Genomic DNA, 15076 nt, shown 5'->3' on the forward strand with positions numbered 1-15076 from the left:
GGCCTGGCAGCAGCATTTGGAGTCGGTACGGGGGCCCATGACACACTCTGGACCTGGCAGCAGCATGAGGAGGCGGTACAGGGGCGCATGACAGATTACGAGCCTGGCAGCAGCAACTTGGACAGGAGGACGTTCAGTTTCTGCACCGTCTGGTGCGTGCTCGCAAACTGTTGTCTCTTGGAAACGGATTCCAAGAAAGACTGCTGACGGAATCCGTGAAGAGGAGTAGCAGGAGAAGGAGCATCTGAACGAGCGGAATATGCCAACAAGCGACAACAGGGGCCCATGACAGATTACGGGCCTGGCAGCAGCATGAGGAGTCGGTACGGGGGCCCATGGCAGATTAGGGGCCTGGCAGCAGCTATGGGAGGCCCGTAATCTGCCAGCACCCTATGACAAAAAATGGAACCCACCAGCAGTGTGAGGAGACCTGAAAGTGGCACATGGCAGAGTGTGGCGATGGAGACAGCAGCAATGGGAGGCCGTACAGGGACCCATGACAGACTCTGGACCTGGCAGCAGCATGAGGAGGCGGTATAGGGGCCCATGGCAGATTAGGGGCCTGGCAGCAGCTATGGGAGGCCCGTAATCTGCCAGCACCCTATGACAAAAAATGGAATACACCAGCAGTGTGAGGATACCTGAAAGTGGCACATGGCAGAGTGTGGCGATGGAGACAGCAGCAATGGGAGGCCGTACAGGGACCCATGAGAGACTCTGGACTTGGCAGCAGCATGAGGAGGCGGTATAGGGGCCCATGGCAGATTAGGGGCCTGGCAGCAGCTATGGGAGGCCCGTAATCTGCCAGCACCCTATGACAAAAAATGGAACACACCAGCAGTGTGAGGAGACCTGAAAGTGGCACATGTTTGGGGCATGATTCATGGCGGATTTAGTCAGTTGTGTCAGGAACTGGTGGTTTGAAATCCAGACTAATCCACGCCTGATTCATTTTCACAAACGTCAGTCTCTCCACACTTTGGGTGGACAGTCGTGTCCTCCGCGGAGTTGCAATACCTCCTGCCGCACTAAACACGCGCTCCGATGCCACGCTACTGGCCAGGCATGACAGCCTTTCAAGGGCAAATTCAGCTAGTTGGGGCCAAAGGTCAAGTTTCGTTGCCCAGTAGTCAAGGGGATTGTCTACCTCGGTTGGCAGGGTGCTGTCCAAGTAGGCCTAAGCCTGTTGTTTGAGGTCCTGCTCCAGGTCCACCTGATGCTGCTGCTGCTGCGGCTGGTTAGTAGTTTCCTCACTGCGCTGGTGAAGAAAGCTACTCATCATCGACTGCAGACTGAGGCAGCCGCTGCTGGTGGAGCTGCCACTGCTCCTACCACCCCACCCCTCCCCTGCTGCCATGGCAGCGGAACGCGAGCGCACAGGGCCCACAGTGTCTGAGGATGGACGTTGGCGCAGACAGGCAGAGACCAGCTGACTACATAGGTGGTTTTTATAGTACGTTATTTTGGCCTCCCTCTCAGCAGGTGTGAAAAAGGCCACCATTTTTGAACGGTAGCGAGGGTCCAACAAGGTGGACAGCCAAAAGTCATCCCTCTGTCTGATGGTTATTATTCGGCTGTCGCTACGCAAGCAAGCGAGCATGCTATGGGCCATTTGTGCCAAGGAATGCGACGGACTCCCTGCCTCCATCTCCACAGCATACTGCCACGGTGCGTCTGGGTCCTCTGTCTCCTCCTCCTCCTCCTCCTCTACCAGATGCTCCTGCTCCTCCACTCCTGTCCGCTGAGTGGAAAAACCACCCATTTCACTCAATAATTCCTGAGCACCAATGTCCTCCTCTACCTCCTCCTCTTCTTCCTGTCCTGCCCCCACAGGGGTCATGTGGCGTTGAGATCTGTGCGCCACGTCTACCGCACCCTGACCAGCCATTGTTAACAGCATTTGTTCCAGGACGTGCAACAGAGGAATGACGTCGTTCATCCCATAGTCCTGCCGACTCACGAATAGCGTGGCCTCCTCAAAGGGCCTGAGCAAGTGCAGGTGTCACGCATGAGCTGCCAATGGCTGACATCTAAGTTACACAGGGAGTACCTTTATCCGCTTTTAACATCAGGAAATCGGTGATGGCCTTTCGCTGTTCGTAAAGGCGGTCTAACATATGTAGGGTTGAATTCCACCTTGTTGCAACGTCACAGCATGAGGAGTCGGTACGGGGGCCCATGGCAGATTACGTGCCTGGCAGCAGCAATGGGAGGCCCGTAATCTGCCAACACCCTATGTCAAAAAATTCTACACACCAGCAGTGTGTGAGGAGACCTGAAAGTGGCACATGGCAGAGTGTGGCGATGGAGACAGCAGCAATGGGAGGCCGTACAGGGACCCATGACAGACTCTGGACCTGGCAGCAGCATGAGGAGGCGGTATATAGGGGCCCATGGCAGATTAGGGGCCTGGCAGCAGCTATGGGAGGCCCATAATCTGCCAGCACCCTATGTCAAAAAATTCTACACACCAGCAGTGTGTGAGGAGACCTGAAAGTGGCACATGGCAGAGTGTGGCGATGGAGACAGCAGCAATGGGAGGCCGTACAGGGACCCATGACAGACTCTGGACCTGGCAGCAGCATGAGGAGGCGGTATATAGGGGCCCATGGCAGATTAGGGGCCTGGCAGCAGCAATGGGAGGCCCGTAATCTGCCAGCACCCTATGTCAAAAAATTCTACACACCAGCAGTGTGTGAGGAGACCTGAAAGTGGCACATGGCAGAGTGTGGCGATGGAGACAGCAGCAATGGGAGGCCGTACAGGGACCCATGAGAGACTCTGGACCTGGCAGCAGCATGAGGAAGCGGTATATAGGGGCCTATGGCAGATTAGGGGCCTGGCAGCAGCTATAGGAGGCCCATAATCTGCCAGCACCCTATGTCAAAAAATTCAACACACCAGCAGTGTGAGGAGACCTGAAAGTGGCACATGGCATGAGACACTGTGGACCTGGCAGCAGCATGAGGAGGCGGTATATAGGGGCCCATGGCAGATTAGGGGCCTGGCAGCAGCTATGGGAGGCCCATAATCTGCCAGCACCCTATGTCAAAAAATTCTACACACCAGCAGTGTGTGAGGAGACCTGAAAGTGGCACATGGCAGAGTGTGGCGATGGAGACAGCAGCAATGGGAGGCCGTACAGGGACCCATGACAGACTCTGGACCTGGCAGCAGCATGAGGAGGCGGTATATAGGGGCCCATGGCAGATTAGGGGCCTGGCAGCAGCAATGGGAGGCCCGTAATCTGCCAGCACCCTATGTCAAAAAATTCTACACACCAGCAGTGTGTGAGGAGACCTGAAAGTGGCACATGGCAGAGTGTGGCGATGGAGACAGCAGCAATGGGAGGCCGTACAGGGACCCATGACAGACTCTGGACCTGGCAGCAGCATGAGGAGGCGGTATATAGGGGCCCATGGCAGATTAGGGGCCTGGCAGCAGCAATGGGAGGCCCGTAATCTGCCAACACCCTATGTCAAAAAATTCTACACACCAGCAGTGTGTGAGGAGACCTGAAAGTGGCACATGGCAGAGTGTGGCGATGGAGACAGCAGCAATGGGAGGCCGTACAGGGACCCATGACAGACTCTGGACCTGGCAGCAGCATGAGGAGGCGGTATATAGGGGCCCATGGCAGATTAGGGGCCTGGCAGCAGCAATGGGAGGCCCGTAATCTGCCAACACCCTATGTCAAAAAATTCTACACACCAGCAGTGTGTGAGGAGACCTGAAAGTGGCACATGGCAGAGTGTGGCGATGGAGACAGCAGCAATGGGAGGCCGTACAGGGACCCATGACAGACTCTGGACCTGGCAGCAGCATGAGGAAGCGGTATATAGGGGCCTATGGCAGATTAGGGGCCTGGCAGCAGCTATAGGAGGCCCATAATCTGCCAGCACCCTATGTCAAAAAATTCAACACACCAGCAGTGTGAGGAGACCTGAAAGTGGCACATGGCATGAGACACTGTGGACCTGGCAGCAGCATGAGGAGGCGGTATATAGGGGCCTATGGCAGATTAGGGGCCTGGCAGCAGCTATAGGAGGCCCATAATCTGCCAGCACCCTATGTCAAAAAATTCTACACACCAGCAGTGTGTGAGGAGACCTGAAAGTGGCACATGGCAGAGTGTGGCGATGGAGACAGCAGCAATGGGAGGCCGTACAGGGACCCATGAGAGACTCTGGACCTGGCAGCAGCATGAGGAAGCGGTATATAGGGGCCTATGGCAGATTAGGGGCCTGGCAGCAGCTATAGGAGGCCCATAATCTGCCAGCACCCTATGTCAAAAAATTCAACACACCAGCAGTGTGAGGAGACCTGAAAGTGGCACATGGCATGAGACACTGTGGACCTGGCAGCAGCATGAGGAGGCGGTATATAGGGGCCCATGGCAGATTAGGGGCCTGGCAGCAGCTATGGGAGGCCCATAATCTGCCAGCACCCTATGTCAAAAAATTCTACACACCAGCAGTGTGTGAGGAGACCTGAAAGTGGCACATGGCAGAGTGTGGCGATGGAGACAGCAGCAATGGGAGGCCGTACAGGGACCCATGACAGACTCTGGACCTGGCAGCAGCATGAGGAGGCGGTATATAGGGGCCCATGGCAGATTAGGGGCCTGGCAGCAGCTATGGGAGGCCCATAATCTGCCAGCACCCTATGTCAAAAAATTCTACACACCAGCAGTGTGTGAGGAGACCTGAAAGTGGCACATGGCAGAGTGTGGCGATGGAGACAGCAGCAATGGGAGGCCGTACAGGGACCCATGACAGACTCTGGACCTGGCAGCAGCATGAGGAAGCGGTATATAGGGGCCTATGGCAGATTAGGGGCCTGGCAGCAGCTATAGGAGGCCCATAATCTGCCAGCACCCTATGTCAAAAAATTCAACACACCAGCAGTGTGAGGAGACCTGAAAGTGGCACATGGCATGAGACACTGTGGACCTGGCAGCAGCATGAGGAGGCGGTATATAGGGGCCTATGGCAGATTAGGGGCCTGGCAGCAGCTATAGGAGGCCCATAATCTGCCAGCACCCTATGTCAAAAAATTCTACACACCAGCAGTGTGTGAGGAGACCTGAAAGTGGCACATGGCAGAGTGTGGCGATGGAGACAGCAGCAATGGGAGGCCGTACAGGGACCCATGACAGACTCTGGACCTGGCAGCAGCATGAGGAGGCGGTATATAGGGGCCCATGGCAGATTAGGGGCCTGGCAGCAGCAATGGGAGGCCCGTAATCTGCCAGCACCCTATGTCAAAAAATTCTACACACCAGCAGTGTGTGAGGAGACCTGAAAGTGGCACATGGCAGAGTGTGGCGATGGAGACAGCAGCAATGGGAGGCCGTACAGGGACCCATGACAGACTCTGGACCTGGCAGCAGCATGAGGAGGCGGTATATAGGGGCCCATGGCAGATTAGGGGCCTGGCAGCAGCAATGGGAGGCCCGTAATCTGCCAACACCCTATGTCAAAAAATTCTACACACCAGCAGTGTGTGAGGAGACCTGAAAGTGGCACATGGCAGAGTGTGGCGATGGAGACAGCAGCAATGGGAGGCCGTACAGGGACCCATGACAGACTCTGGACCTGGCAGCAGCATGAGGAAGCGGTATATAGGGGCCTATGGCAGATTAGGGGCCTGGCAGCAGCTATAGGAGGCCCATAATCTGCCAGCACCCTATGTCAAAAAATTCTACACACCAGCAGTGTGAGGAGACCTGAAAGTGGCACATGGCATGAGACACTGTGGACCTGGCAGCAGCATGAGGAGGCGGTATATAGGGGCCCATGGCAGATTAGGGGCCTGGCAGCAGCTATGGGAGGCCCATAATCTGCCAGCACCCTATGTCAAAAAATTCTACACACCAGCAGTGTGTGAGGAGACCTGAAAGTGGCACATGGCAGAGTGTGGCGATGGAGACAGCAGCAATGGGAGGCCGTACAGGGACCCATGACAGACTCTGGACCTGGCAGCAGCATGAGGAGGCGGTATATAGGGGCCCATGGCAGATTAGGGGCCTGGCAGCAGCTATGGGAGGCCCGTAATCTGCCAGCACCCTATGTCAAAAAATTCTACACACCAGCAGTGTGAGGAGACCTGAAAGTGGCACATGGCATGAGACACTGTGGACCTGGCAGCAGCATGAGGAGGCGGTATATAGGGGCCTATGGCAGATTAGGGGCCTGGCAGCAGCTATAGGAGGCCCATAATCTGCCAGCACCCTATGTCAAAAAATTCTACACACCAGCAGTGTGTGAGGAGACCTGAAAGTGGCACATGGCAGAGTGTGGCGATGGAGACAGCAGCAATGGGAGGCCGTACAGGGACCCATGAGAGACTCTGGACCTGGCAGCAGCATGAGGAAGCGGTATATAGGGGCCTATGGCAGATTAGGGGCCTGGCAGCAGCTATAGGAGGCCCATAATCTGCCAGCACCCTATGTCAAAAAATTCAACACACCAGCAGTGTGAGGAGACCTGAAAGTGGCACATGGCATGAGACACTGTGGACCTGGCAGCAGCATGAGGAGGCGGTATATAGGGGCCCATGGCAGATTAGGGGCCTGGCAGCAGCTATGGGAGGCCCATAATCTGCCAGCACCCTATGTCAAAAAAGTCTACACACCAGCAGTGTGTGAGGAGACCTGAAAGTGGCACATGGCAGAGTGTGGCGATGGAGACAGCAGCAATGGGAGGCCGTACAGGGACCCATGACAGACTCTGGACCTGGCAGCAGCATGAGGAGGCGGTATATAGGGGCCCATGGCAGATTAGGGGCCTGGCAGCAGCAATGGGAGGCCCGTAATCTGCCAGCACCCTATGTCAAAAAATTCTACACACCAGCAGTGTGTGAGGAGACCTGAAAGTGGCACATGGCAGAGTGTGGCGATGGAGACAGCAGCAATGGGAGGCCGTACAGGGACCCATGACAGACTCTGGACCTGGCAGCAGCATGAGGAAGCGGTATATAGGGGCCTATGGCAGATTAGGGGCCTGGCAGCAGCTATAGGAGGCCCATAATCTGCCAGCACCCTATGTCAAAAAATTCAACACACCAGCAGTATGAGGAGACCTGAAAGTGGCACATGGCATGAGACACTGTGGACCTGGCAGCAGCATGAGGAGGCGGTATATAGGGGCCTATGGCAGATTAGGGGCCTGGCAGCAGCTATAGGAGGCCCATAATCTGCCAGCACCCTATGTCAAAAAATTCTACACACCAGCAGTGTGTGAGGAGACCTGAAAGTGGCACATGGCAGAGTGTGGCGATGGAGACAGCAGCAATGGGAGGCCGTACAGGGACCCATGACAGACTCTGGACCTGGCAGCAGCATGAGGAGGCGGTATATAGGGGCCTATGGCAGATTAGGGGCCTGGCAGCAGCTATGGGAGGCCCGTAATCTGCCAGCACCCTATGTCAAAAAACTGAACACACCAGCAGTGTGTGAGGAGACCTGAAAGTGGCACATGGCAGAGTGTGGCGATGGAGACAGCAGCAATGGGAGGTCTCCCATTGTCCCAACATGGCCCAAATAGTCCCAACATGGGCCCCCTGGCCACGCTTGACTTTCTTGCCACATAGTCGACATACGGCTACGTTTACTTCCTCGGGCGGCTTGACGAAAAATTGCCACACCGCCGAGTAGGAAACTTTGCCCCCGATACTCCTCACTGGCTGACTGCTGCTTCCTCCGTGCACACCGGCACCACTACTGGCCGTGGTGGTAGGCTGCAGTGGAGCTGGTGCTCTACTCCGTGGCCGTTTGGCTCCACTGACACTGCTTCCACTGACACTGCTGCGACCCTGCTGCTGTCTCCTGGGCAACCCACCGACTGTTTCGCTCACTGCCAAGCTGCCACCCTCTTCTCCTGATGATGCGGAAGAAATTGCCTGATGACGACGAGGCTGCCAAGTGCGATCAACCTCCTCATCATCAAGTAGGGTCTCCGCCTCACTACTAGCCCCCTCGGCTGCGTCTGGGTCAGGAGACAGACCTGTCTCTAGACCGGCTACCGGGCCACTCTCCTCGCCACTACTTCTTCGCCTAGCTGCTGAAAAGGCGGATGTCTCCCCCCGTTCCTGACCGCCCTCTGTTAGCTCTTCCTCACTGTACAGTGGGGCTGAGCCCACAGCATGCGATACTTCGCTTGGTGAGGGAACACCAAAGGACAGGGGCAGGTAGAGGACACGTGATTTCAGTGGGCTTGGTCCCGGGCCATGCCAACTAACGGTTGTGTCTGACGTACCCACCGACCGTTGGCTGTAGGTGTCAGAGGTGACCTGGGAAGAGGAAGACGACCGAGCCAACCAATCGACGACGGCAGGGTTGTCGGTGGAGACACGACCACTGGATGACACCGGGAGCACTGGCCTCTGGCTGCGAATAGTGCTGCCTCGACCCCTTCCTCTGCTGCCACGTCTGCTCGCTCCTAAAACATTGCCTCCTCTGCCACTCCTCTGCATGTTGTCTGACATACTCTTTAATTAAACGATTATGTGTCCCTGAGTAACAATTCTGTGTCCCTGAGTAACAATTCTGTGTCTGTGCGAGTAACAATTCTGTGGCCCTAAGTAACAGTTCTGTGGCCCTCAGTAACAATTCTGTGTCCCTGATTAACGTTTCTGTGGCCCCAAGTAACAGTTCTGTGGCCCTCAGTAACAATTCTGTGTCTGTGCGAGTAACAATTCTGTGTCTGTGCGAGTAACAATTCTGTGGCCCTAAGTAAAGTTTCTGTGGCCCTAAGTAACAATTCTCTGGCACTCAGTAACAATTCTGTCTGTCCCTGAGTAACAATTCTCTGGCACTCAGTAACAATTCTGTCTGTCCCTGAGTAAAAATTCTGTGGCCCTAAGTAAAGTTTCTGGGGCCCTGAGTAACAATTATCTGGCACTCAGTAACAATTCTGTCTGTCCCTGAGTAACAATTCTCTGGCACTCAGTAACAATTCTGTCTGTCCCTGAGTAAAAATTCTGTGGCCCTAAGTAAAGTTTCTGTGGCCCTGAGTAACAATTCTCTGGCACTCCGTAACAATTCTGTCTGTCCCTGAGTAACAATTCTCTGGCACTCAGTAACAATTCTGTCTGTCCCTGAGTAAAAATTCTGTGGCCCTAATTAAAGTTTCTGTGGCCCTAAGTAACAATTCTCTGGCACTCAGTAACAATTCTGTCTGTCCCTGAGTAACAATTCTCTGGCACTCGGTAACAATTCTGTCTGTCCCTGAGTAACAATTCTCTGGCACTCAGTAACAATTCTGTCTGTCCCTGAGTAAAAATTCTGTGGCCCTAATTAAAGTTTCTGTGGCCCTAAGTAACAATTCTCTGGCACTCAGTAACAATTCTGTCTGTCCCTGAGTAACAATTCTCTGGCACTCCGTAACAATTCTGTCTGTCCCTGAGTAACAATTCTCTGGCACTCAGTAACAATTCTGTCTGTCCCTGAGTAAAAATTCTGTGGCCCTAAGTAAAGTTTCTGTGGCCCTGAGTAACAATTCTCTGGCACTCCGTAACAATTCTGTCTGTCCCTGAGTAACAATTCTCTGGCACTCAGTAACAATTCTGTCTGTCCCTGAGTAAAAATTCTGTGGCCCTAATTAAAGTTTCTGTGGCCCTAAGTAACAATTCTCTGGCACTCAGTAACAATTCTGTCTGTCCCTGAGTAACAATTCTCTGGCACTCGGTAACAATTCTGTCTGTCCCTGAGTAACAATTCTCTGGCACTCAGTAACAATTCTGTCTGTCCCTGAGTAAAAATTCTGTGGCCCTAATTAAAGTTTCTGTGGCCCTAAGTAACAATTCTCTGGCACTCAGTAACAATTCTGTCTGTCCCTGAGTAACAATTCTCTGGCACTCCGTAACAATTCTGTCTGTCCCTGAGTAACAATTCTCTGGCACTCAGTAACAATTCTGTCTGTCCCTGAGTAAAATTTCTGTGGCCCTAAGTAAAGTTTCTGTGGCCCTGAGTAACAATTCTCTGGCACTCAGTAACAATTCTGTCTGTCCCTGAGTAACAATTCTCTGGCACTCAGTAACAATTCTGTCTGTCCCTGAGTAAAAATTCTGTGGCCCTAAGTAAAGTTTCTGTGGCCCTGAGTAACAATTCTCTGGCACTCCGTAACAATTCTGTCTGTCCCTGAGTAACAATTCTCTGGCACTCAGTAACAATTCTGTCTGTCCCTGAGTAAAAATTCTGTGGCCCTAATTAAAGTTTCTGTGGCCCTAAGTAACAATTCTCTGGCACTCAGTAACAATTCTGTCTGTCCCTGAGTAACAATTCTCTGGCACTCCGTAACAATTCTGTCTGTCCCTGAGTAACAATTCTCTGGCACTCAGTAACAATTCTGTCTGTCCCTGAGTAAAAATTCTGTGGCCCTAAGTAAAGTTTCTGTGGCCCTGAGTAACAATTCTCTGGCACTCCGTAACAATTCTGTCTGTCCCTGAGTATGAATTCTGTGGCCCTAACTAGCGTTTCTTTGTCCCTAAGTAACAGTTCTGTGGCCCTGAGTAACAATTCTGTGTCTGTGCGAGTAACAATTCTGTGGCCCTAAGTAACAGTTCTGTGGCCCTCAGTAACAGTTCTGTGTCTGTGCGAGTAACAATTCTGTGTCTGTGCGAGTAACAATTCTGTGGCCCTAAGTAACAGTTCTGTGGCCTTCAGTAACAATTCTGTGTCTGTGCGAGTAACAATTCTGTGGCCCTAAGTAAAGTTTCTGTGGCCCTAAGTAACAATTCTCTGGCACTCAGTAACAATTCTGTCTGTCCCTGAGTAACAATTCTCTGGCACTCAGTAACAATTCTGTCTGTCCCTGAGTAAAAATTCTGTGGCCCTAAGTAAAGTTTCTGGGGCCCTGAGTAACAATTCTCTGGCACTCAGTAACAATTCTGTCTGTCCCTGAGTAACAATTCTCTGGCACTCAGTAACAATTCTGTCTGTCCCTGAGTAAAAATTCTGTGGCCCTAAGTAACAATTCTCTGGCACTCAGTAACAATTCTGTCTGTCCCTGAGTAACAATTCTCTGGCACTCAGTAACAATTCTGTCTGTCCCTGAGTAAAAATTCTGTGGCCCTAATTAAAGTTTCTGTGGCCCTAAGTAACAATTCTCTGGCACTCAGTAACAATTCTGTCTGTCCCTGAGTAACAATTCTCTGACACTCCGTAACAATTCTGTCTGTCCCTGAGTAACAATTCTCTGGCACTCAGTAACAATTCTGTCTGTCCCTGAGTAAAAATTCTGTGGCCCTAAGTAAAGTTTCTGTGGCCCTGAGTAACAATTCTCTGGCACTCCGTAACAATTCTGTCTGTCCCTGAGTATGAATTCCGTGGCCCTAACTAGCGTTTCTTTGTCCCTAAGTAAAGTTTATGTGGCCCTCAGTAACAGTTCTGTGTCTGTGCGAGTAACAATTCTGTGTCTGTGCGAGTAACAATTCTGTGGCCCTAAGTAAAGTTTCTGTGGCCCTAAGTAACAATTCTCTGGCACTCCGTAACAATTCTGTCTGTCCCTGAGTAACAATTCTCTGGCACTCAGTAACAATTCTGTCTGTCCCTGAGTAAAAATTCTGTGGCCCTAAGTAAAGTTTCTGTGGCCCTGAGTAACAATTCTCTGGCACTCCGTAACAATTCTGTCTGTCCCTGAGTAACAATTCTCTGGCACTCAGTAACAATTCTGTCTGTCCCTGAGTAAAAATTCTGTGGCCCTAAGTAAAGTTTCTGTGGCCCAGAGTAACAATTCTCTGGCACTCCGTAACAATTCTGTCTGTCCCTGAGTATGAATTCTGTGGCCCTAACTAGCGTTTCTTTGTCCCTAAGTAACAGTTCTGTGGCCCTGAGTAACAATTCTGTGTCTGTGCGAGTAACAATTCTGTGGCCCTAAGTAACAGTTCTGTGGCCCTCAGTAACAGTTCTGTGTCTGTGCGAGTAACAATTCTGTGTCTGTGTGAGTAACAATTCTGTGGCCCTAAGTAACAGTTCTGTGGCCTTCAGTAACAATTCTGTGTCTGTGCGAGTAACAATTCTGTGTCTGTGCGAGTAACAATTCTGTGGCCCTAAGTAAAGTTTCTGTGGCCCTAAGTAACAATTCTCTGGCACTCAGTAACAATTCTGTCTGTCCCTGAGTAACAATTCTCTGGCACTCAGTAACAATTCTGTCTGTCCCTGAGTAAAAATTCTGTGGCCCTAAGTAAAGTTTCTGTGGCCCTAAGTAACAATTCTCTGGCACTCAGTAACAATTCTGTCTGTCCCTGAGTAACAATTCTCTGGCACTCAGTAACAATTCTGTCTGTCCCTGAGTAAAAATTCTGTGGCCCTAATTAAAGTTTCTGTGGCCCTAAGTAACAATTCTCTGGCACTCAGTAACAATTCTGTCTGTCCCTGAGTAACAATTCTGTGGCCCTAATAACGTTTCTGTGGCCCTAAGTAACAATTCTCTGGCACTGAGTAACAATTCTGTCTGTCCCTGATTATGAATTCTGTGGCCCTAACTAGTGTTTCTTTGTCCCTAAATAACGATTCTGTGGCCCTCATTAACAAGTCTGTGTCCCTGAGTAATGGTTCTCTGTCCCTAAGTAACTTTTCTCTGTCCCCAATTATCGTTTCTGTGGCCCTAACTCTGTCCCTGTCCCTAGTACAGAGCGGTCTGCCTCTGTTCAATGACTGCAGGCAAATGAAGAATTCCAAAATGGCCGCTATTTATAGCTCGACCATTACACAGTGCTGGCTGGCTGGCTGCTGATTGGCTGATGCGATCACATGTAGTTGAGGAATGCATTATGGGTCAGCGCGCCTTGTCTGCGCGCCTTCCCAGACATCCCCGCTCCGTCGCCGCACATGTCACCGCCATTTTCTGAAAAATTTCGATTCGCGCGTCCGAATTAGGCTATTTTTCGGATTCGGCACGAATCGAAATTTTTCCGATATTCGACTCGAATTCCACTTCGGATACTTCGATTCGCTCATCTCTACTGATTATTAAAAGCAGGTAATAGACACAGTGTATTTTAGAGTTATCTGGATGTTAATTACATTCATTATAAGTTTATGCATGAAAGCACAAGTTTACTAAAACCACCCATAGTTGTGTTTAGGAGACTTCACAGCTTTAAACCTGAAATAAACAACCTTGCAAACGAGAGCTCCAAATGATATGTTTATTAGTGAGAATACAGCTGTATGAGAGCACCTATGTCCTGCACATCAGATGCTCTGATTAAGTCGATTACAGTTCACATTTTTATAGGGTTTTCTTAGCACATGCTACACCCCTTATCAGTTCACAACACTCATGATGTATAGTGGACCAGTCTGCAACACCCAATGGTGCACAGTGGACCAACACATGTCAAATGTAGCTGATCAAACAAAAACAACTGAACACCATATATATTATATATGTTTTAGAATAAAAGTGCATATCTCTATATACACCTAGTAATAATAGCCATTTCTAATGCAATAGACCTTACTCTAAGACACTCATATATATGTTAACTTAATTGAACACTCTTATTACTGTTATTTTGTTATAATGTATTGTTATGATGTAGGATATAATAAGGATCACTTTTACCCCTATACAGTTGGTAATCAGCTTTGTCGGTCCAAGTTGCCAAATACACACAAAAATCAAAGCCACCTCCCCTTAAATATCAATAAAAGTAAAGGAGAAGAGGAATCCAAATTGCTGATTCCTATTTTTATAAGGGAGTAACAGAATACGGCTGTTTTTAGGCAGGATTTTATTTGTTTAGTAGGAGTTTACAAAAAGATTGCTTATGGAGTTTGTATTACTCATAGTTGGGTTTTTTGTCAGCTCTACCTTACAGATATAGTAAACAGACAAAAAAAAACCATTGGTTGAATTCATAGCTGTTGTAAGAAGCTGAATTCCCTTAAGTCACAAATGTAGATGAAAGTAAAGAATTGTTCAGCATGATCAGAGGGGCACTAGACTCACTAAACCCCTTTGGACACAGAGGTCCTGAAGTCCTTGATAATAGTCACAAATGCTCACCAAGTAACCCTCTTCAAGCATGTGTCTGAACCTAACCTAAGAGCCTACCACACCCCTGCATATCAAAGCCAAGAATAAAAATGATGTTATAAAGTAGCAGGTACTTTAGTTAAGGCTGTCTTACCTTTTTGATGTTATAGATTCGGATCAATACTCCTTTTCCCCTGTCATTTAGTATCATGAGCTTTTCAGCCAGTTTGTGTTGATATGTAGAACTCAAAGCCATCTTGAGCAAAGGAAAGTTATCTTATCTTCTGTTCTGTAGGTGATCTTATTTTCTCTTCTGAAAACTTCATATATTAAAATCCAGCAATCACCACAGACTCCACATGCATCGGTGATGAGGACAATCTGTCCGAAGGCTCATGAATGTCCAAATGGACCCCAGAATGTAAGTTTCTAAGGGAACTTCTGCTTTTTGTCAGAAACTAGTCATCTAGACATTAGCTTACAATGTCTCAGACACCTACTGACACAGAAACTTACAGAGTGACACAAAATGCAGAAGCTGACGGAGTACCTCTCACTCATACCACTTCCTCTTTGTATCTGCCTGTGGTCTCAGTTTTAGCTTGCGTATGAAGCTTACATTATTGACTATGTTACTGTGCTTTTATCCTCCTTGTCATTGTGGGACAAAAAGTATCCTCTAAAGAGTAGCAAATAAAACAAACCTACACTATGTGCCATTCTAGCTCACCAAGAAGAAAGTGCACATTCTTAACTTTCAAAAAAAGCGATTTTTTTAAAGACATTGTGAAGCTAAAATTTTGTTTATTAAAATAACAAACATGTCATAATTACAGTGCCTTGAAAAAGTATTCATACCCCTTGAAATTTTCCACATTTTGTCATGTTATAACCAAAAACGTAAATATATTTTATTAGGATTTTATGTGATAGACCACTGGTCTCCAAACTGTGGCTCGGGGGCTGGATGTGGCCCTTTGCATAGTTTTATCAGGCCCTTGGGGCACTGTTCCATCCACTGACTCCAACATTGGTACATCATTCCTGCTAATGACACCAACAATGGGGCACAAATCTACCCATTTAGACGA

At 49.8% G+C, this 15076-nt stretch overlaps 1 protein-coding gene across 2 annotated transcripts in view; it reads right to left on the minus strand.

Annotated features, from left to right (window-relative positions):
* NCKAP1L (NCK associated protein 1 like) overlaps positions 1-14491 on the minus strand; it is a 294538-nt gene extending 280047 nt beyond the window's left edge. For both annotated transcript variants that reach the window (XM_089691400.1, XM_089691401.1), the window contains exon 1: positions 14140-14491. In XM_089691400.1, the coding sequence (XP_089547526.1) occupies positions 14140-14241 (102 nt within the window). In that variant the 5' untranslated portion in view covers positions 14242-14491. The remainder of the gene's footprint in view (positions 1-14139) is intronic.
* Between the last annotated feature and the right edge of the window lie 585 nt (positions 14492-15076).

Source organism: Staurois parvus, unplaced genomic scaffold (genome assembly GCF_062004578.1).
Source record: "Staurois parvus isolate SC_StPar_1 unplaced genomic scaffold, SC_StPar_1.0 ptg000562l, whole genome shotgun sequence".
Taxonomy (NCBI): Eukaryota; Metazoa; Chordata; class Amphibia; order Anura; family Ranidae; genus Staurois; species Staurois parvus.